Consider the following 23,381-nt stretch of genomic DNA (forward strand, 5'->3'; position numbering starts at 1 on the left):
ATTATCATTCATGAAATATTCCAGCCAAAAGTCAAAAAAAGAAAAAAAGTGGCGTGAATAAATCTAAATCGACATCCACAATAGCTTTGCTTTTGAAGGGCCCTCGGCTCTTGCGTTCCGGGGATCATAGAGTTGAATTTAAGTAAATAGCTGAGCAGAGTAGTTGCTCAGTCATTAAGGAATTCACATTGTGGGAATACATGGATCTGTGCAGGTGTGTCACCTCCCAACCTGCACGGGGCTGGTTGCTGTCGATGTCCTGCTCTGCGGTCATCTCCGGACCAGCTTCATTCTCAGCCATCAGCTGGAGCTCACTGATCTCGGCGGCAACACTCTGGACTCCCTCCGCGACCTACAACACAATGCACACAGATTATTCATCATATCAATGCTTGAAACACATTGGGTGCTGTGTTAAGGCCCCACAAAAAAACAAAAACAAAAAAAACATGAAAATCTTGGAAAGTATAGCTTCACCATGGATCTGACAATTTCCAACATGACTGGCCAAGTTGGAAAGTAAATTTGGACTTTTTTCCCCAATCAATAACACACTGGTCACAAAACTCTTCAGTGTGGAAGTTGTTACTGAAGGAAGAAGAGAGAACAGTATTTGGATGTAGTCTTTACTGGGTGCTGCTTATTTTTCATTCTGGTTGGAAAGAAGATTTTCGGCTTTACAAAGTTCGGAGATCGGATATTGACCAAATTTATCCGATTGGTACTCTTCTCTTGTTTTGCTTTTGCTGTGCTCCACATGTCAAGACAAATTAAGTTGGTAGTCTTGAATGACTCTGCCTCATGATTTGAGATCATTTGTTCACACTTAGTTTATGATGTGAAAAATGATGATTTTTTACGCTTTAAGCAAAATAAATGTGCCTTTTTTTTAATTAGCTGGTTATAATCACGTTTTCCGTTGACTGAAGAGTTGAAAAGCAAAAATGAATCAAAGTCTAATTTCCACTACAACAACACAGATAAGGATAATAAGGCCGTAAAGCAGGCTTGGCAAATGTTACCAAACAGCCTTTGTTGTAAATCTGTGACCTGGAGTGAACCTCTGCTGGTTCGGCTCAGTGGGGAGTGGGTGAGGTAGAGAGCCACAGAAGTAGGCGGCGTTGGCCCTCGGTAGCGAAAATATATTAAAAGAAATGTCCGGTGATCCCGGATAAACCTCCATTTCCAGAGGAATGTCTGACAAATGAATCAGACAGCAGAGACAAGAAGGCAGGTAGGGGATAAGTCTCATGCGGAGAAACAAACGGGGATGAGCGAGGAGAAGCAGACGTATTTAAACAGGGACCGGCATCTGATCCTTCTCATAAACAGTCTTTAGATGAAGACGGTCCACTTGAAAATATTACGAGAACATTTTAGCATATAAAGAGGAATAGATTTGTCAATAGCAAATGATCTCTAAATCTTGTTTGTTTTCTTTCTTTTTGTGAAATTCCGTGCCAGACACGTAGGCATCCCGCAAATTCTTTCACCACACGAACAGCTATGGAAAAAAGAAAAACAACAGGCGCCTTGACGTCAGAGATTTAAACAAGACAAGGTCCACCTCTCACTCCCTATGGAGTCTCTAATAATCAGCGCTTAATATGGAGCCCCTGACTCCAATTTTATGGATTTAACAGTCTGGGGTTGTTCCTCCCCCCACCCACACACATACACACACAGTTCAACTAAAAAGTTACTAAAACTGTTAGCTTTGTGCATCATGTATTTCCAGCACCAAATTTTCAGAAGAATAAAATGCCAAACAGAGAGGATGTTCAGGAAAATAAAACAAAAAAACATTTTGTTTCTGTACCTCAGAGTTGCTGGACGTGCAGGAACTGGCTCTTTTTGGACACAGTTTGGGTCTGGAAAACAAAAAAAAATAACCATGATCAATTCAAGTGCTAATTAAAGACAGATCTGTGAGAGAAAGCACTTTTTTTATTGAAGGAAAACCATTCTGATGTTCACAATTTGACCAGAAATGTAAAAATGGACACAGTCCCATGTAGCTGTGCTGAAATGGGAGCTTTCTGGCAATATAATTACCTCCATTAACTTTTAGTATAATAACTCCCGCATACCTGTGGCGATCCGACTCAGTATTTGTTCTGTTGTGGCCCTGAATAATGAAGCAAGATGCACCGCAAAAACTTGATTTCTCACAAACGCTCTAGTCGTCTCCAACCGTTCCTGTAATGGCTGTTGCTGAGCTGTCGTTGCATTTTTTCACTGGTGGGAATTTCAAACTTTGTGATGTGTGATAACAAGCTCTAACCGGTCTCTCCATTACCAATAAAGGAGGATCGGCATTATTCCTACATTTGCCTTGCCTTAAACCCATTTTTTGACATGTTACAACCACAATCTTAAATGTGTTTACAGGGTTTTTTATGTGATAGACCAGCACTAAGTAGTGTATAATTGGAAAGTGGAAGGAAAACGATCCTTTTTTTTTTTCTTGTAGTCTGTGCTTGTAATCAAACCCCAGAGTCAGTGAGCTGCACATTTACAGACTGAATTCTTCCAGTTATTCTCAGCTAAACAGAATAAGCTTCATCAAACTAGACTGACGGAGTACATAAACATCATGTTTGCCTCATTTTCCCTAAACTTGAATGGACCGTTCCAGTAAAGGAATGCTAACATTTCACTGCAACCAACTAGGAGTGCGAGCTCTTAATGGACTTCTGACTAATTGTTGATTAATGGTTTATTAGATTGAAATTAGTTCCAATCGATTGACTCAAAACATCCGCTTAGACTTTTGTTCACTGTTGCAGTTTGCCTGTCGTCCAGCAGAGGGCGCCTCCAGTGATCCAGAAGCCAAGTCAGTTGATACAGAAACAAAGATGGCGGCCCTAGACTAGGCCAGAACGGTTCAGAGAAATGGTCTGAACAGAGTTTGGTGTTTAATGACAAATGCGACTTAGGCGGTTCTGTTTTGAAATATAAAAACTCAACAAGCTGCTTAAGTTTCACCTTAATAGAACTCATTCAAATATTACTTAATTGCCGCAAAGTATATAAGGACTTTCTGTTTATTTAGTCAGTGTTTAATACTGCTGACACAAAATAATGTAATAATATATAGTGTAATAATAATGTAGCTCTTTGTGTTATGGAAAGAGGATCAGCCCTTTTGACAAAAGAGAAAAGCAGGTGTTGTTGTTTTTTTTTTAAAAAAAGGCCGTTAATTAATTAATTGCTAGTCCATCGATGAGATCAATCAACTTTAGATTAACTCATTAATTGATAACTTGCATTCCTGCAAACAAACTTAGGCTGTAAAATTAACCTCTGTCCAGTTTCAAGTTACTTACATCTCCTAACAGGTCTTCAAACATTTTCCTGTATTTAAATCCATCCATCTTCCCATAATCCACCCTCTCCTTCGCCCGCACAGCGTTTTTCATGCAGGCCAAAAAGTTACATTTTGAATTTACCTAACTAGAACACATTCTCCCCTGTTTGCTTTGTCCCCCACCTAGATAGTGGCAAACTTCAAACAAGACTTCTGATGGCCTTCCTTCAACATTCGCTTTCTTGTTGTCACGAAAGGACAGATATATGGAGTGCGCGGCTAATAGTTGTCCTGACAACTTAAACTGCGGATCTTAGCAGCTGCTCTAGATTCACTGTAGGGCCTCTCGTCTGCTTTGGTGATTAATGCTCTCCATGTTCAGCCCTGTCAGATTAGGCGGTCCATCGTTTCTCAGGTCGCTTTTCGTTGTGCCGTTCTTTTTCCATTTGGATTGAACAGAGCTCAGGGAAATGTTCAAATTGTATTTCATAGCCTAATCGTGCGTTAAGCCTCTCCATAACTTTCACCTCAACCTGTCTGCTTGGCCTTCATGTCCACTGTTAGCCTCTGTTAGCCTCAAACCTCTGACGTCCTTACATAGTAGCAGGGTTTATCCTGAGATTAAATTACACACATGTGGAGTCTACTCACTAATTTGCCAGAAACTGATGGTGCTTGAATGCGCCGGGTTTAATTTAGCGGTATCAGAGTAAACTAAGTTGACTTTTCAGAAGTATTTATTAAAAAATATATTTTTTTTAAATGTGGAAGATCCCAGGATTCTTTCCTTCTTCTTCACAATCATGCACCACGTTGTGTTGTTTTGTCATATCATAAATGTCAATAAAATACGTACATTGATGGTTGTTGAAAAATGTGAAAAACTTCAAGGGGAGGGAATATATTTTTGAATATTACCCCCCCTACACACATGGCCATTGTTATTAATATTCTTAAAGGATGGAGTACATTGTCAGTCTTTTCTGGAGAATGTGCCTAACTTTCCTCCCCGTTTTGAGATTTATTTGACCCAGTCAGGTATGAAATACACAGGCATGGCTCTTATTAAAAGTGAATATCACAGCTGAGTGAGTTCATTACCTGTCACCAGTAAACAGACAGCAACCCCTGTGGATACCCTCATCCACCTCTGGCTGTTTCCTAACAATTTTCACCTTTGAAGGTGAACTCAGTGCTACTTAAAACCTGCATGATTGTGCCTGGCTAGCCTGGCTTGGTGCCAGCTGGTTCAGTGAACTCGTATAAATTAATAGGGAGCATCAGGAGGGAAAACAAAAACAAAACAACAACAACAACAAAAACAGCTACTGAGCTTTTGCGTTTGGAGTTGCATATTAACGCGTGTTCGTGCGTCCGCGTTTGTGGTGTTGTTGTTGTTGCTATATACACTTTCCTTTTTATGGAACACGTGTTTCTAATTTTACTGGCCTTATAAAGTGAGAGCCTGCAGAGTTATTGTGCTCGCAGAGGGACCGACGTACCAAGCGGCTCAAATTCTTTCAGAAAGTTGAGGATTATTACAGGCACAAATGTAAACCCTTCCAGAGGTTCAGACCCATCGACAGCAAGGGGGTAAAACAATCAGCTCCGTCAGAACGGATAGTATTACGTTTTCTTAAGATTAGCTCCACTTATTTGGGGCTGGGAACAAATGTAATTTACACCTTTATAGCAGCCTTTGAATGGTACTGCTACCAAACTCATACTGGGCTCTGGCTCTCCCGGTTGTCCCCCTAGACGCTCAGTTACCCGCCCTTTGCTTTCATCCTGCCTTTCTGGTTTTGTGGCGCTGGAATTGATGCCAGGTGCTGCACCTTGAATGCCCTCTCGGTGTTTGGTGAGAAAAGCCGACATCAAGGAAGACGCACTGCCGCAGCCAAAGCCAGCTAATCGCCAAAGGTCACCACATCAGGCACCGAGGCGCCCAGCTGAGTCAACATTACAGGGGTGCGACGACGCAGGCCAGAGTTTGTGCATTTTCTGTCGAGCTACGCAGCAGGAGATGCAGGAGTTCAGATCTTGTGAATCTCTCTCTGGGTTACATCGCTGTGTTCAATTTGCCACATAAGTCAGAGCTCTGACATGAGAGAGACATCACATCAGTGAATCTAGAGTAAAAAAAAAACTGCAGGTTTTGCTATCTTGTTGCTTGCATTCTGTTGCGATGCTAGAAATGACTGTAAACACCAAAAACAATGCATTACAAAACAGGTTTACTGAGATACAACCCATCAGAAGTACTGATGAACAATTAGTTCTTCACTTTTACCACATTTTAAATGCATGGCAGCCATGTTGAATAGTAAATTCTGACTTTCCATGTGGGATTTTTACTGCGTTCGATGCTCTATTTGACTTTTTCAATTTGGAAATCGAAGCACTAGGGAACAAACTGAACTCGCCATATTAACTGAGGCCTCATGTATTGGTTTTGCATTTGAATTTGGGTTTTGACTCCTTCCAAGATAACATATTTATATTAAATAAAAGCAAAGTTGCTGCTAGCCTTAGCCCTAATCCAATTTTATTATAATTCTTATGAAAATTTGATTTGTTGAATAGATTTTGACATTTTTAAAAGACTCATAATGATTTCTGAGGGTCCTTAGCCATTTTGTGTACGCAGTATTGTTTGTTTTTTCACACAGATTTTTCAGGTACGAAGCAGAGCCATCTACCAGGAAGAACATTTTTGATAGTAAAGTATGCGGCATCATATTCACGGCAATAACAAGTGTTTTCGTTTTGAACTCTGTCTGTTATGGAACAAGGTGTGTGCTTGAGGCTGAAACATTTCAAACGTACACCTTGGAAATCTTCATGCTAACATAAGGTTCTGCATTCTCTGCGGACTACACCTGGAGAATCAAGTTCACGGATGCTAATATTGCTAATCGCTAGCAAAAGATGCTGAAGCTAACTCAAAATCATTTTTGCCTTTGTTTTTGTAAAACCTTCCTTTACAGAAGCTGCTCTCTCACATAGAGGGACATCACTTCTACTCAAAATATAATTAATTAACATAAAAATAAATATTTTGGTTTTTTAATGTTGTTTAAGACTTATAAAGAGAAATAAAAAATAAACTAATATTGATATTAATGTAAATTAAGATGTATATTAATGTAAATCGGAAATTGGTTGTAAAATTCTGATTAGTGTATGCATCCATCTATTCCTCTGTCGTTCCAAATTAATCAGTCAACAAAAAACAGTTAGCAAAACCGAAAGTGGTTTATTATTTTACATTAAGTTAATTTAGAGACTCCAGTTACTCATCTTCCAAGGAACAAACTTGCCAATGTTTAATGAAAACCGCGAGAAACTTTTAGATGGTGAATTTCTGCACCTTCCGGTGTCAAACACAAATCACCGACTGTATTAAGATCAATTAACTGTTCCATTAAGCCTTTTTCTAGGCACCATTACCAGTGGTTTAAATTGTTTGGTTGCTTCTGTTACCTGAAAATGATGCAGAGTACAGTCGTGAGTATCAGAGCGAAGAATGCGGCTCCGCTCACAGCGGTAAGAAGGGAGTCCACCTTGCCGCCTGATGGGGACGTGGTTCGTTGGTCCCCTCCCGGCTCGGTCAGGTTGTGGTAGTGGAACAGAAGCGCAAATCCGCGTCCCCAGTGGGTGGTGGTGATCAGCTCCATGATGACCTCCACCATCTCTTGGCTTGAGCCAAAAACCAGCTGGCTGCTGGGGGGGCGGTTGGACCCGCAGAACCTAGAAGAAAAGGTGATGAGGTCTGAGATGTAGAGGACGTCGTGGGGGCAGGCGTCAAAGATGGACTGCTGAGTTTCAGGGCTCACAGGAGGAGTTCCTGTGGAGGGTGGTGAGCCATAGGTGGTGTCCTCCATAACCGCGCTTGGGTTCAAAGTGGGACTGAGATTTTCATTTGAGGGAGAGGCAGAGATGGAGTTGTTGACCTTGTCTGCAGGTGGCGCAGCACCAGGTAGGAGAAGGAGGGAAGAAGGGGCCAATGAAGACAGACTAGAGGACAGGTCTGCAGATCTTTTGGCAGAATTTGAAACTTTGGCAATCTCCATTTTTGTAGACTGTTCCTGGACCACGACTTGATTAGGAACACCATCTCGGGAAGTCTTTAAAAGATCCCCTGTGCTCTGAAGCGCTGGTTTTGCGGCTGCCGACAAGCTTTTGTTAGCGGATAAGCCGGTAGGGGTGACCTTCCCTCTTTCCTCTGCTGCTGCCTCTTCGTCTTCTTCTTCAAAATTAGAGAAAGCAGAGTACTGAGCTTCGGAATCGTGACTTTCGAAGACGTCAAAGTCAAATATCTCCAGAACAAGCTGGTAATCGACTGGAACAACAAACTGCCAAACACAGTGAGTACCAGAGGAGTAGTTGTAGGGGAAGCCAGGAGACAAAATGAGGCCCTGAACGTCCATCACATCCACCCTGGCACCGCAGTCAAAGTACACCTGAAAAACATAATAAATACAAGTCATTCTGCTTCCTCCCGGCGGTAAGAAGATGCACATTTTCACTTAAGCCTGCAGTAAATCTTCCAAAAAAGATATCTATGTCAAAGATATCTAGCATCATTGTAAAAAATGAATAAAGCTAGTTTAGAGACAATAACAACTGACTATAGAACTGTGCTACTAAAGACATTTACAGGACAATGAAACTGATAAGAAAACCCAGTGTTTTGAACATTGAACAAAGTGGCAACCCCAGTAACCCCTGTAGGGGCAGCTGCCACGAAGACCTGGTCTCCGTTATCTTTTTAATCTCAATGGAGTTTCAAGAGTTAAAACGTCACTGAAAGCCTGAGCATATTCCCACAACAACTGAGAAATTGGTTTGTTTAGTCAAAGTGGCAAGAACAGAAAATGTTTGTTCTGGTCAGCACATTTTGTACTTTCTGAGAATCTCAAGTGCAGCGCTCCAAGGAAATCTTCATGGCTCCTTTCATAGGCCCTATTTCTGGCCATGCACACAACAGCTGTCGGGACGCCACATGAGAAAAGAGCTTGTCCATATCGTGTCCCAAGAATTTCCAGACTAGAGCCGCTAAACAATAATAATATCATTCTTGTCCTACAACTTTGGGTTTCTCGGTTCTTGCAGAGTAGATACAGGACTTTGGGTAGTCAGACACCAACATAAAGGCTATTATAACAGTCCAAACACAAGAAAAGACACATGACTTTTTCAAGAGCACTAAATAAATGCAGCATTAATCTTTGCAATTACCCATAACTGAAAAAAGCGAGTTTTAAAGACAGAGTCCGGAGTCCAAAATCCTGTCAAGGTTTCCAGGAAAGGGCAAGCAAAACCACTCAAAGGGTCAAGTTCATAATTATAAGTAAAAAAAAAATAGGACTTCTACTTTGTCTTCATTTAATTTTGATTTAGTTTCATCTATTCTTAGAAAATTAGAAAATGTTTCAAAATGGCTTTCAGAGGTGATTTAGCATTATGCTTCATTCATAAATACACATATTTGTCATCTGCATAGTGATGAAACAAAATGTGACTGGGCATTTAAAAAAAAAAAAAAACTTATTCAATTAAAAAAATTGGATAAAAAAAAAGAACAGGTGCAAATACGGACCCCTGAGGTACACCAAATGAGAGAGGAGTTTCTGAAGAGAGTGTGTCTTCTTGTGTGGCTGCAAAAATTCTGTCAATCGATTAAGACTTAAACCTCTGCAATGTTCCTCCTTTAATCCATGGATAAGAAATAATGCTGTGGTCTACTGCATCAAAAGCTCATGTCTCAATGTGCCAAGGTGGTAGGATTCCATGAAGCAGTAAAAGATAATTTATGACTTTTAAAAGTGTAATTTCTGCATTGACTAGACTAAAATCGTCTAGTAATATCATACTGATTTACAAACTGCAAACGCAAAAGAAAGACAACTTCCCCCAGCAACACGGAAATAAAAGAAAATTTAGAAATTGGTATGAAATTAGCTTACACTGACTGTCTGGATTAAGATTGTGTATTTTCAGGAAAGGATTCAGTAAAATATTCTTAAAATCAGCCACAACATGCCCATATTGAAGACTAATATTAATAAACAGATAAAACATTCGTCCCATTATGTGAAGTATATAAATTAATAAGTGAAATGGGACGGTGTTAAAGCCAAGTAGTAAAAGCACACACTCCCAAATCGATGTGAAACAATGTAGTTGTTTTTTGCCTTTTAAAAATTAAAACGAGATTCTCATATCTCCTATTATTTCTGCCCTACAAGTACAACTGTTAAATGATGCGATTTTGTATAGTCGCGATCTTGAAATGAGTGTTTTGTTTGAAATTCAATCTAATGGCAATCAATGACATTGATCTGATAAAATATAACGAGGCCAAATCAAGCCGTAGTCTTGATTTGCTCACTCATATGAACCATCTTGGAGTTGAACTATTCAACTCTGCCTGTGTAGCAAAAGCCTGTGTGCTGCCTGTGTGGTTGGCCTTGGTGACCTTTTGGGGGCATTCCTTCAAACCCCACTGGCAGTAATTCTTCCCAGGTGTATGGAGATTTAAAAGGGGCCCTGGCCCTAAGCGTAGGCATAGATGTTTATTGGTCCGGGGAGCCGAAAACCAGACCTTTGTAGGGGAGCTGTGCGTTTATGAGGCTTCCTGCTCACCTCGGTTCTTAACTGTGGGAAAGCCCCAGACGAGGAGACCCCCCCTCCCTCGCCAGACAGGTAACAAACTCAACACCCTGCAGCAACACTTGCGTTGGAGACAGGAAGAAAAGTAGACGGGGCTGCTCTGTAGTTCCACAAAAACGTTCATGTTGCTCCTAAATTGAAGCTTGGAAGTTTTTTTTTGTTTGATAAGAGTTCTCAGCAAGCTAGCTTTTTTTTTTTTGCTCCTGCTTCATTGTTTGTGAATTATAAGCTAATAAGGATCCACAAAATTCCATCAAAATACAATTAGGGCCTACTCAACAAATTAACTTCATCACCTGATTGCTTCTTAGCGCATTCATAAAAGCATGTGTTTGGGAGTTTGGGGCACATGGATGTGTATTAAGACAAGGCCAAACAGGAATATCATCAGCAATAATATTAGAGAAGTCAAAATTGTGTATCCAGAAATCTGAGTGGTCATTGCCAAACTTTTCTGAGTTCATCATATTTCAGCTAAAAAGATTTTTTTTTATGAGGTCCGACCTCGTAAAGAAATACGTGAAAACACTTCATGGCCTCCGTTAGCATGTTTACAACAGTACAGTTAGAATGATATGTGTGGGCTGTTCAACGGGGATTCAGGCTGTTTATGTCTTACAGAAAGACGGGGCAGCTTGCTGAAATACATTTGACAAAAAAAAAAAAAAGCTCCCATAAATTAAGTGGAGCTGACAAGTTATGAAAATGAGTCTGTTGATATAATTTCCGAACAATTTCATGAGGTGCTCTAAAGATCTAGGACGTATTTACGCTCGTTGAACTGTTGCCAGTTTTGTCATATTACAAGCACGCACTTGAACGTAACCTGTTGGGATTAAGCAGTACTTAATAGCAAAGTGAAAGGAAAATGACAGACGGTTCTCTACATCGCTTACAAAAACGTGGTGTGAAACTGTGTTTTAGACCTCCAAGGTCAATACTTTCCAAATCCACCTCTCACAAAAACCTGCTACTGTTGGTATTTGAACATTGTGAACCATCCAAACATTGGCCACTTTTGTTGCCTTTAATCAACATTGCTTTACTTTCCACTCGGCCATAAAAGTCAAAATGATCAAATGCATAGTCGTCCCGTCAACAGCTTTTCCCACCTGAGCTGTGTATCTCTGCAGCTCCCTCAGAGCTACCAGGGACCTCTTGGCTGTTTCTCTGATTAATGTACTCCAATTCAAGCCTTTGAGTTAAGGTGGACAGCAATGTCTTCAAAGCTTTTCAGTCGTGCTACGCTCGTTTCATTTTCGGATGACGAAGTAAACCAATACTTGAGATATTGATTTATAATCCAAATTTAAAACTTCTTCGTAACGTCAACTGTGATTGGTCTGCTGTGATCCCTGGTCTTTGTGATGCCCGTTTGTTTAGGAGTGTTCTTCAAATGTGGTTGGATTGTCTTATCAAAAGCACACTATGCTGTAAGTTGATCCCAAAGTGTTTTATGCACAAACCTCGACCTTACACCACAAGTGTCTGCTCGTAACCACTCAACGCTCTGCTTCAGTGAGAACAACAGCTGGAGATACAGCAAGCTGCAAGTCGAATCTTTGTGCAAAATTATCTTGCACTGAACTACAGCCTCTGACCAACTTATGCGCAATGGAAGTGCAGGCATTAGAAGTTGCGACGCGGGTCTTGGAGAAGGCATGTCAGACATATTTGTTAGCTCCAACTGACTTTCCAAGAGTTGCAATGGGAAAGTGTGTGGCTGACCAGCTATGCAGCAATTTAACAAGCTTACTTCCCTTGCATACTTTGCTAATTGCATTTACAAACAGACATACCATTGTCGTAGACGACCCCACCGTCTCTGGCACATGAGTCGTGTTAAAACTGGTGAAATGAAACATTTGCCGACTTTGAAAGGGAACCACGCGCACTGATGTCAAGTTAGCCGTTGCTGGTACTCCTTTGGAACGGACATTTAATGTAATTACATTAGCGCTTGGCATGCTTCGCTTGGCCTGCCAGAGCACCGGAAGTTATCGTTACAGGGTATGCTGATTTAGGTGTTTGCAGCAGAATTGAGCAATGAGGGAAACCACTTTGAATTATTATGGTGGAAAGGAAGGACAAAGTGCTGCTTTTTGGATTTAAAACATAAACAAAAAAACAAATGGGCTGCTTTTGTCAGCCAAAACGAAATAGCAGATGGTCAACGAGACAAGAAGAGGCAGCAAATATTGCCCAGCCTGGAGTGGGTAGTGGTGAAAAGACAGCTGTGTAAGTGATGAGACCATCTCATTTCTCCCTGGCTGGGAGGTCCACTGCTCACTGGGACGTACATGGTAGACTACACATGAAAGGACTCTGAAGTGCAACAGTGGCGAGTGGAAATAGGGCATTCTTATAATGCCAAACATCTCAGTTCTGTTACATCACAGGCCATTCCACTGGCAGGCCGCTAATTATTCCAGGATGCCTTTTCTCATGGCAAAACAATGAGGCCGCAGTGCTGTTTTAGTGAGCCACTCCACAAATGGGCAGGCTGGCTGGATCATATTTTAATGAAGTGATGCTAATAAGGTGCAAGTTGGAACTTTATGTAAGAACCAGCTAGGGCGCTTGTGTCCCAGTTGGGCTGGTGGCAGCAGGTGCGTCCCTGGGCAGGGGAAGGTCAGCAGAGGACATGACGGCCTGAAACGTCTCATTCAGTGGGACATCTGAAAAGATGCGGCTATCTCCGAGAGGGTTGATTTGTTTTTGGAGTGTAACTAGGTTTCTGATTGAGCTGGTGTAAGAGCTGAGTGCACCTAAGAAGGAAAAAATATGCTTCCAATGTATACAACTGAACCTACAAGTTTTCATACCTCTAATAAAAGGACACATGCCCACCTTTTCTCTGAAGTTAACGTCAGATCAAACGTGTCTCTTGTCTTGGGTCAGTTAGAATCACTAAACTTATTTCTATTTGCTCAATGCCTCAAATTGGAGAAAGAATATTTGTTTACACCGTGTTCCAAATTATTATTCAAGTGACATTTTCTCAGATTTTCCTAAATGGTCATTGCAAATGATGGTTAGTATAATTTTCAAGTCATGAACTATTACAGTATAAATCAAATTTTACTGAACACTGAGAGCCGAAACACTGAGTTCCTTTAAATCAAAACTAAAAGAACCCACTTGCTTTTGAGCCATAATAAATGGAACATTGACCGTCGTGTTTGATGTGTGTTGATGATTTTGATGATGCCACTCAACAAAATGTAACGTTTGTTAATGGTTGCTCAATCCGTGACTGTGTGCTGCTTTATTACTTTATTTTTATGATGTAAAGCACTTTGGACGGCTTTGGTACTGAAATGTGCTATACAAATAAACTTGATCAACTGACAGTTTTTTTTTTTGCTTTTTTTTTTTTACCTTTCCATCTTGTCAAACACTTAAGCTCGAGGTATATATTTTTGATAATTGCTATCAATTACAGCAAATAGAAATCATTTTCTATGATCTTGGAGTGTAACTATGTTTCTGATTTCAATCAGAAACTATTTTTGATTGAAATCAGAAACTATTTCAGATTGAAATAGTTCAATCAGAACTTCTGGTTTCAAACTGCAGCTCATGAAAACACCAGGACCAGCACTTTACATGTAAACAACCCTCTACTTTACAACTGAGACCATCAAGCTGCCCTGTTTGCTGCACAATGCTTTCTTCTTTTTTGTTTTTTTGCAACCACCCAGGCTGGTGACGCTGCCGTGAAAACTCTGCAACATGAGCCACCTTCTGCTGAAGTACTGTTAGCGTGCACGCACGCACGGACACACACGCACGCCGTCACACCAGCCTTCATGCACAAACACTCTCAGACTGGCTCACAAACAGGCAGGCAGGCCCCTGTAAGGGGGCAGGAATCCTCAGCAGCCCTGTTTACTAGAGGAGAAGAGTGACACCGCCTCACAGGCTTCTGCTTCAGAAAGCGCGATCCACGCGGGAGGCATTACAATCATCCATGATATGTGGAGGAAGCAACGGCAAGAAACAGCAAAAATGTAGCAAAATATTAATAAAAAATTTAATTTGTAGATTCACCTTTCAGTTCGACGAGGGTCGGTGTGAAATCCTGGACGCAAATGACAAATTTTTAGTTTTGTCATTTGTCATTTTGTTCATATTTTGGATGAACCAAACTAACGTCCAAGACTGAAACAGATTTTGTAAAGAAATCCTCAGAGAGGACAAAAAAAAATTCTGAAAAAAATAAGAGGAATTATGCAATTGTGTGAATGTAACAAAATTACGACTGCCTCTAAATTCAATTTTAGAAAAAAACGATTTTTTTCTTGGAGTTCAACAAACATACAGGAATTTTCCTGGTTATTCAAAGAAACCTTGCAAGTTCTCCTACAGTCCTTAGAGACGAGGAAAGAAAAACTCAATTCTCTCATGAAGTTTCTTGTAACCAGGACAGACACAGCCACCATTAAAAAGGACACACACATACACACACACACACAAAAAAAGGTTAGGTTTAGTTTTGGATTTTTTGGCACAGCTGCATGCAGAAACTCTGATAGGAGAGGAGCTCCCTGAGGTCCCTCTGCACAGCTGTGGAAAGGCCCTGATGCTGTGCTCTGGGTTTTATCACACACTTTTTTCTTTGTTTTTCCAGATTGGATCAGTGGAAGTGAGTCCACTCCACTGTAGGTTTTCGAACACAACAAAAAACAAAAACCGGACTTATAAAAAGACCTCTCTGAACCCAAAACAACAGGCTCGCTCCACATAACAGTAGTGGCCACGGAACGATGGTCGTCACCGGAGGCGTGGGGGAAACCGTAATTGATTGCTGCTGCGCTCGTAAAACGTGCACAGATATGTGGCCGGGCGGGCGAGAGAAGAAGCCCTCTTTTCCATGTCTGTGGTTTGAAAGCAATTAACATATTTTCTCATAAAAAAAAAAACAAACTAGCTGCTGCAGCTGTGGTCGTTGTCAAGCGAGTCTGTGGAACTCTGTGGTGAATCCTGACCTCCTCTCCGCAGTGGTAAGAAAAAAAAAACAGTTTTAAGAAATAATTCAAAATTTTGTTTGATATCCAATGAATGCCTTTAACTATAATTACAGGGTTGCAGGAGAGCCTCGCTTGGCTAAATTGCCAAAAGTAATAGTCTGAAACATTTTTTTTTTTAAAGCTCAAAAAAAGAAGTAGAAACTGACTTTTTTGAGGGGCTGCACAGTGGCGCAGGTGGTAGCACTGTTGCCTTGCAGTAAGAAGGTCCTGGGTTCGATTCCCGGCCGGGAATGGAGTTTGCATGTTCTCCCTGTGCATGCGTGGGTTCTCTCCGGGTACTCCCACAGTCCAAAAACATGACTGTTAGGTTAATTGGTCTATCTAAATTCTCCCTAGGTGTGTGTATGGTTGTTTGTCCTGTATGCCCTGCGACAGACTGGCGACCTGTCCAGGGTGAACCCCGCCTCTCGCCCGGAACGTAGCTGGAGATAGGCACCAGCAACCCTCCCGACCCCATTAGGGACAAGGGTGAACAGAAAATGGATGGATGACTTTTTTGAGCTTTACATCATTCTATAATGTTATCTACTCATCAAAAACACACCTGGAGTGTCGCTTTGATTCTTTCATGCGTGTTTGAGAAATCCTTTAATCTCCCGTTGCAACCATGCAGCTGCACAAAGCGCTTGGTGGGTCCGAGAGCTGCTTTCAAGGACAAAGCTCCTCTTCAGAGCTGCAGTTTCCAAGCTCCAGAGCTTCTGCCTCACTGAGCAGCCCTAACCTCTGCTTTCAGCTCCTTCCGACTAGCCAGCGGCAATTAGCAAAACATCTGGTGGAATTGTGCATCTGCTGAGCTCATTGAATATAAGTCCATACATGTCCTTCCAGAAGAATTCAGACCCACGCAACTTTTTTTTGCTTCTGTCACATCAGAACCACACATTTAAATCTGCCATGTTGGAATTTGTCATATAGATAAACTAGCAAAAGTACTGTGAAGTGGAAGTGAAATGACACAATTATTTCCTCTATTTTTAAACAAGTCAGTATCTGAAAAAACGTGGGATACATTTTCAGCTACCCGGAGTCAATACTGCACATCCAGAGACTCGATTTCTTTTTTTTCTATGCAAAACAAATCTTGGTCAGATTGGACGGAGAGCATTTGTGAAGCACAGATGCAGTGTAGTTATCCTACTGCCTCACCTTCCAGTTCTTTTTAGACTAGTTCTCACATTTGTCCTTTTCCTTTAGCTCCTTTAACTCTTCCATTTTTTCTCATCCCAGACAGAAAAAAATTTACTAATACCCACAGCATTTTGCACATAAGCCAAAAAAAAGTGCTACATTGCTGTCAACTAGCCAGAGCACCTTTTCCAGGGCTTATTCTTAAGCCCTTGAAAATATGGCTTGAGAATAATATTTTTTTATACAAAATTTGATTTCCGATTATCATCTATTTTTGTTCCTCACTTCACAAATGACAGAAAATATCTTGAAAGCTGGCTTTTATTTCAATAATTTTTTTTTATGTGAGTTGACTTGAATTCAAAGTCATAATAATTGGAAGCTGTAAAAAAAAAAGCTCTTCAATTAGGATGGTAACTGTAGGAAGGGCTAACATCAAACTAAGCTACGGAAACCTAAGAAGTGTGTTGCTAGAGAAAAAAAATCCAGATTTTCCACAAATTAAACCATGAAAAAGAAAAGAAAATGATTAATCGATCAAATCTCTGCACCTTCTCAAGAGTTAAAACTAACATCTTGGCTGCTTCTTTGATTTCCCATCTCTTTACTCTTTGAATTCAGATTTGAACTTCTCAGGCTCAAGTTTATTATTCATACAACACATTTCCAACAACTCATGCTCTGAAAAATGTGCCTCACAAACTAAAATAAATTAAATGCACCAAAATGACGCAGTTTTATCCCTGCCCTGTCAAAGCTCAAAAAATACTTTGCGTGTTGGTTCTGATTAAGGATATTGGCAAGTTGGCTGATTCCTCTCCTTGACTTTTATTAGGAACATCAGAGCAGGTGGTACATGTTGAACCGATGACTAATTCTGAGATGGAAAATGAGATAAAAATGGTCTGCGAGTTCCACAGTTACTTCCTGCCCCAAACAGATACATCACTGATGCTGCATAATCCACGGTCTGTCGTAAATGGTGGGTGATCTAAATAGATACTGAGTTGATGCCCTTCCTTATCAATACAAATTGTTTGGGAACCGTTCAGAACAATACGCATTGGAAGTACCATCTTCACTGTGCGCCTGCTGGTGTTTGAGGAAAGAGACAGAAAAGCCGGTCAGTTATCTAGTGGACTCCTGTCCGCTCTGACCCGGCTGGTCGTATTTATCTAACCCTCTGAGTTGCAGCTTACTTTTCACACATTTCACTCCTCTTAAAGTGGCAATTAGAAAAGCATTCATACAGAATGTTTATACCTCAACACCTGTGTGCATTTACTAAACAATGGACCACTGAAGCCAATTCGTTGCACTGAAATCTTTTCCGTAGTATCCAACTGATGTTCTCTTAAACATTTTGACACCTGCTGTAATTTAACTAATAAACACAGACAGACTTACTGACTTGGATATGGAGACCTTCTTTATTTTTTAAGGTTTCTCCTTGTTCTCGGGGCCTTTATTTAGTAGTGAAACAACAGGAAAGACATGCGGCGCAGGTCAACAGGTCAGGAACCGAACCTGTGACGGCCACGTCGAGGACTAAGGCCTCCATGTGTGGATCCCATGCTTTACCACTGCGCCACTGCCGCGCCCAGTTCAATTCAGCGACTTCTGAAGGCGGTTGGTTTTACTGGATTTTAGATGTGGTCGTAATGGAACAAAACGCGACAGAAGACAATTACCCTGGCAGCGGATACTAGAATAGCACACTGTGGACCAACGCATGTGTGTCTGTGGATTTTTCAGTGGAACATAACTTGAAATTATTTGTAAAAAAGAAAAAATTGACTATTCACTCATTTTTCAAAGACCATATCAAAAATATTCAAAGCTGAAATACCTAGATGCAATGCTACTTGACACGTTATTGGTGAATTCTGTCTTTGGCTGAGCAGAGATAGGGAAATGTCATGTTCCGTGTTTTTCTGTGTGCTTATTTTGAGTTTCCTGTGTCTCTGAGTCGTGTTGTCCTGTCTTCCCCTTGATTGCTCCCAGGTGTTTCTTGTTCCCTGATTGCCTCCTGTGTATTTAGTCTCACCTGTGTCTCTGTGTGTTGTTGGGTCCTTGTCCATGCGTGTAGCCTGTTGCTACCAGTGCTGAGCCCTAGCCTTCCGCTCGACTGTGCTGCCAGGTTTTTTGGACTTTTGGGATTGTTTAAGCCTATTTTCATCATTAAACTTGCATCATTCATCTCATCTGGGTCTGCTGCGTTTCCCTCACCGCTTTCACCACCGCACTTCATGACAGGAAGAAGTGCAGTATTAAGTGCCAAGATGGTTTCCACTGTGCATATCAAGGTGTGTTTGGTGTTTGGACTGTTAAAAGTGTTTTTAGAAAGCGTCGCATGCATTTGCGGATTTCAATTATTCGCGGGTGGCTGTGGTCCCTAACCCACTGTGTGCCAGGACCTGGGGTCCGCTGTACATAACCCAGAGTTTATTCATTCATCTTATCAAGGAAAGAAGAGAAAATAAATCGCCAAGCCATCTGTGACCATTCATTAAGGAAGGGTTGATATGTTACCACAGAAAAGGTATGCTACTCATACTTAGTGTTAGGCCTGTCACAATAATCAATAAATCAATTAATTGCATGATAAATTAAAACAAACTCAATATTTTCCATTGGCATGATTTATCGTTTATCTCTTTTTTTCTCTCTTTCTAGCAAAAACTGGATTATAAAGGTCTTCAATTTGGTGCTTTGGTCTCAACTAGCCATTTTTTGAAGGACAATTTAGTTTACAAAGACTTAAAAATTCATTTTATTTGTTGTTTTTTAATTTATTTTGTATATTCAAAATGTCTTCCAGTTCCAGTGTTAAATGTTCATTAGAATTTAAAGTTTACTGATCTCTTAGAATGTGCTCCTCCATTATTATTTTGCCATTACAGTATATTACTTAAAAATGGTCTCAAAGCAACAATATCATTTATCGCAATAACTTCTGGAACAATTTATCATCCTGCAAAATTGGTTATTGTGACAGGCCTACTTAGCGTTATGTAACAGATTTAAATGTTCTGGCTGCAGGGCTCCTCTCTCAAAAGTTGGGGAAAAAAAAAAAAAAACTCCTTGAGAATGAAATCAGGGCTTTTGCACAATCTCCTGCTCATTTGAAACCCTCTGATCACTTAGCTGGTGACCGGAAGCGGTTCATTTTCAGCTCAGCTGCTCTAATCAGACCCTGGCAGATCCCAGTTATTTATGCTTTCGCTGATAATACAGGCTGCAGCAACACATCCTGTGAACGGCCCACACATATCCTCGCCGCACAAGTCTTTTCAGGGTGAGCTAGCAAGGCAACCTGTAATTTGTAAGATTGGGACAACAAACTTAATCTGCCACTCATAATAGCCCCACCTGGCTGAGCACGCCTAAAGGGAGAACACAGGCAGCCGCAAACGCTTTTTTCTATCTTTTACTGGCATCGGTGATGAATAAGTAAAGCCAGGACAAAGGAAATGATAGAATTGCTCAAACATCATGACCACCCACCTTTTAGCAGTTGAGAAAAGAGCTTGGAGGAGGCTGATGCACCAACACACAGTGCAGGTGATCAATGTCAGAGGTGTTGTGAATGGAAATTATTCATCACATTTTTGTGCCACACAGAAGTTACAAAAGTCTAGTTCAAACAGTGGCCTCCGGGGGATTCTCTGTAATCAGTAGGGATGTTCTTCTGACCCGATCCCAGGCGTTGGGACTGATAAAAAAAACTTTTTTTGAGAGATCGAAATTAAGAGTCCCCGAAGAAGCTCAACTCACATCCACGTCCTTGATCAAGCAATTCAGCTAAGTTTTGCACAGAGAACTTCAAAAAATTAAATTAAAGAAAAACAATTATTGGTGTAACAAATCCGGGATTTTCTCTTACAAGCTGCTTCCAAAGTTTGCACTGATGTTCAGTACAAAGGAGAGACTGCCAGCTGTGCCCACACATCTCCATTTCTTCAGTGTTTTTTTAACAAAAGAAAAAAAAACATTGTTGAATTTTACTCTGCTTTAATGTGCAAAGTAAAGTTCTGAGTTTATTCACCACAAGAACAACTCTTCCCGTCTCTTTTGTCTGCCAGCGATTGACTGGAAACACGTGTGTTGAATTATCACTGAATCACATTGACACAGGAAGTAAACATGCCAGCGTTAGCGTAGCCTAGCTTAGCACTTCATCAAACCGCTTCGCCATTAGGAGCAAGATAGTAAAAACTACTATTAAAGGCTGTAGCTGTATGTTTTGAGCAGTATTTGGAAAGAAATGATACAGGTATGTGCATTTTAGGTGACTTTATCTAAACACTAAAGTTGCTGTTTAACATAGTTTAGCCTTGTTTGAGCAAACATGTCGAAGTTCCAATCAGGAGACCTCGGCATCCAAGCTGTTTGTGGAAACATTTGTGAAAGAATGGGCTCTGTAAATTCCACAACGGTACCTATGGAATAAGTCCAGTTTTGAACTCGTTAATAAATATCTCCCCGTGAACCATTAGTGGTAATATAACAAAGTGGAAGCGATTAGGAACAATAGAAACTCAGCCATGCAGTGGCAGGCCAAGTAAAATCAAAGATAATGAGGTGCACGGAGCGCCGAGCCCACCAACTTTCTGCAGAGTCATCAGCCACGGACCTACAAACTTCATGTGGCACTCGTCAGAAAATGCAAAGAGTTGGATGGTGTGTATAGCGCTCCGATACTGGACTCCAGACTGGTGTAGGTCTGCTCACAAATGTAAAGTTTTGTGCAGAGGGTGTTATGGTGCAGGGCTGCTTTTTCAGGAGTCCCTCAGTTACAGTGAAAGGAAGTCTTGCTGCTCCAGCCCATTAAGACATTTTTGGACGATTCCACGCTCCCAACTTGGTGGGAAGAGTTTGGATTTCATCTCTTCCTTTTCCAAGCAGGGTCCAGGAAGAGAAGGATGGGCGGGGCCATTTCAGAGACTTGATAGCACACTTTTGGGATGAATTAAAGTAGAGGAGTGTGAGTCAGGCCTTCTCATCCAACACAAATGTCTGACCTCACAAATACGCTTCTTGGAAAAACAATGAAAAATTCCCCGTAAACAGATTCCTAGAGCTTCTGGGAAGCTGCTGAAGCCGTCATGGGAGCCTGACATAAGAAACCCCCCCCCCCCCAACAACAACAGATTAGCAGTGGGCATTTATCGTATCGTTTATCAACTATTGCGATAAATTTCTTACCATGATAAGAATTTAGATAAGATTGGTAATTGGACAAATTCAAATGAACAATGTTTAAAAAGCTGTCCATATTGTTGGGATTGTTAGTTTTACCATTTTCTCCAATATTGGTTCATTGAAAGTATGAATAAATTCAATGAATTCTTTCACTTCATTATCTGACTGGTGCCCTCAAGACGTGAATTACAAACGGATGTTTTTCCAAGAAAAGTATTTGTTTGTGGGATATGGCTACTGTGTCGTACAGTCAGAGCCATACAGTTGCCTAAAAAAAAAAAAAAGTTCTTATCATCACTTTAATTATCATTATAGCACCACGAAATATCATGATAAAACTTGAAGCCCCCGCCCCCTTTCTATAGATTATCAATCATGATGTCACTTAATTTCTTCATCAAAGATCTGACTGGGACTATTTATCACCATATGTGTATTTTTAAATGACTTCGCTCTGCACTGGTGACAAAAAAAATCCACAGTCCTTACATTCTAGCTGGATTTTATTTGTGCCTATTTCTAGAACACAAATATAATAATGCGAGTCTCAACCTGTTGGTCCTGTCCAAACTCAAACTACACATAAAACCCAAGTCTGACTGTTCAGTGTTCATCCAATCCAACAAGTTAAATCATCAGCGGTCATCTTTTACAAAGACACTTGCTGCAATAACACTGCCCATTTTCTCTGTCCTTTCAGCGAAACTTCAAGCTGTACCTGTGGGGGTGGGCCCCTTTTTGTCCCATTCCCACTTCAGTCCACTGACACTCGATGACATGTTTAGCTGTAGACGGGCTGTGTGGACATATTGTCTTATAATTCACCAGAAGAATAAGTGAATCCACTGTTCACTTGTCCCACAACTCACTTCAATTAGTAATGAATGCCCGCCTCATTCCATCTCAAATAAAACCTTCCGAAACACAAAGCGGAGCACTAAAACAAAGATCAAATTCACTCTCCTGCCACCAAAGAGCTGAGAGAGTTGTGGACCGACCGCCTCTGTTGCTCTCAGGGGGCATAGAATAAATTCCAAGCTTATTTATGCTGTTCCAAAAATCAACTTAATACAAAAGGGAAACAGAGGACAAAGCCATCATTTACTATGCCCCCTCAGGCAGATAATCGCAAAGATAGTGGGCACCCTATGCACATGGGAACTAAAGCGGTGGATGCAAACAATTCGATACACCGACGGTTTATTGCAGCCCAGTTCTAAGAAGTCTGCTGCAGAGCCGACCTGCTCCATAAGCGGAAGAGGATGAGTCCTGACAGATGGAAGGCATGGGTCTTCCTCCGCTCCTGATGACCTAAAAATATGTGTGCCAAAGGTAAAGCTCCTTAAATTTAGACGTCAGTCACAGGATTCAGTCATCTATAAAGAAAAAGAGTCAGCTGAGGAAGTTCAAAAAGTACTTTTAAAGGCTGCACTTCAGTCGGTGTTTACACGTACATAGGAATTACGTTTTAAGAACAAAAATTGTGAAAAAAAAATCATTTGAAAAAAGTATTCACACATGTAGTCACTTGCACAAACACCGGCGAGGTTTTCCCCCCAGAAAACCTGCTGAGCCCGATGGTAGGGGCACTAGGGCAGTCTTCCAGCAGCTCACGGTGTTTCTGAGCTAAGAAATGGTTTGAGTTGAAAGGAAATTTGAAAACTTGACCAGGTAGTTGTGTTTTTGGAAGACAGTATAAGCAACATCTATACATCAACTAAAGTCTCCAAAAAAAAAAGAAAAACTAAAATAAACAAACAACATTCAGCCTGGTGGGGGTGCAAGTAAAGCCTGGTGGCCCGCCAGACTTATTATACACTGGAGAAAACCCTGTTTGGTATCTCATCAGGGGTTTTATGAATAAGACCAACACAAAGCATAATTAGGAGTGTCCCGACACAACTTCTTCACTTCCAATACGATACCAATTTTGCAGCTTTGCATATTGGCCAATATTGATATTGAGCCGATGCAATAACGGCACAAATCAAACCCACTTTTATTGCTTCTATTGTGGTGTGGAATGCTAA

At 40.9% G+C, this 23,381-nt stretch overlaps 1 protein-coding gene across 2 annotated transcripts in view; it reads right to left on the reverse strand.

Moving 5' to 3' along the window:
* LOC116729801 (uncharacterized) overlaps nucleotides 1–23,381 on the reverse strand; it is a 35,966-nt gene that overhangs the window by 10,651 nt on the left and 1,934 nt on the right. The window contains exons 1-4 of one of the 2 annotated variants that reach the window (XM_032578584.1): nucleotides 7,147–7,296; nucleotides 6,794–7,060; nucleotides 1,820–1,871; nucleotides 232–352 (exon numbers count right to left, since the gene is read on the reverse strand). In XM_032578584.1, the coding sequence (XP_032434475.1) occupies nucleotides 232–352; nucleotides 1,820–1,871; nucleotides 6,794–7,060; nucleotides 7,147–7,178 (472 nt within the window). In that variant the 5' untranslated portion in view covers nucleotides 7,179–7,296. Of the gene's footprint in view, nucleotides 1–231; nucleotides 353–1,819; nucleotides 1,872–6,793; nucleotides 7,774–23,381 lie in introns of those variants that run through there. The other variant, XM_032578583.1, reaches the window with a different exon arrangement.

Source organism: Xiphophorus hellerii, chromosome 12 (assembly GCF_003331165.1).
Source record: "Xiphophorus hellerii strain 12219 chromosome 12, Xiphophorus_hellerii-4.1, whole genome shotgun sequence".
NCBI lineage: Eukaryota > Metazoa > Chordata > Actinopteri > Cyprinodontiformes > Poeciliidae > Xiphophorus > Xiphophorus hellerii.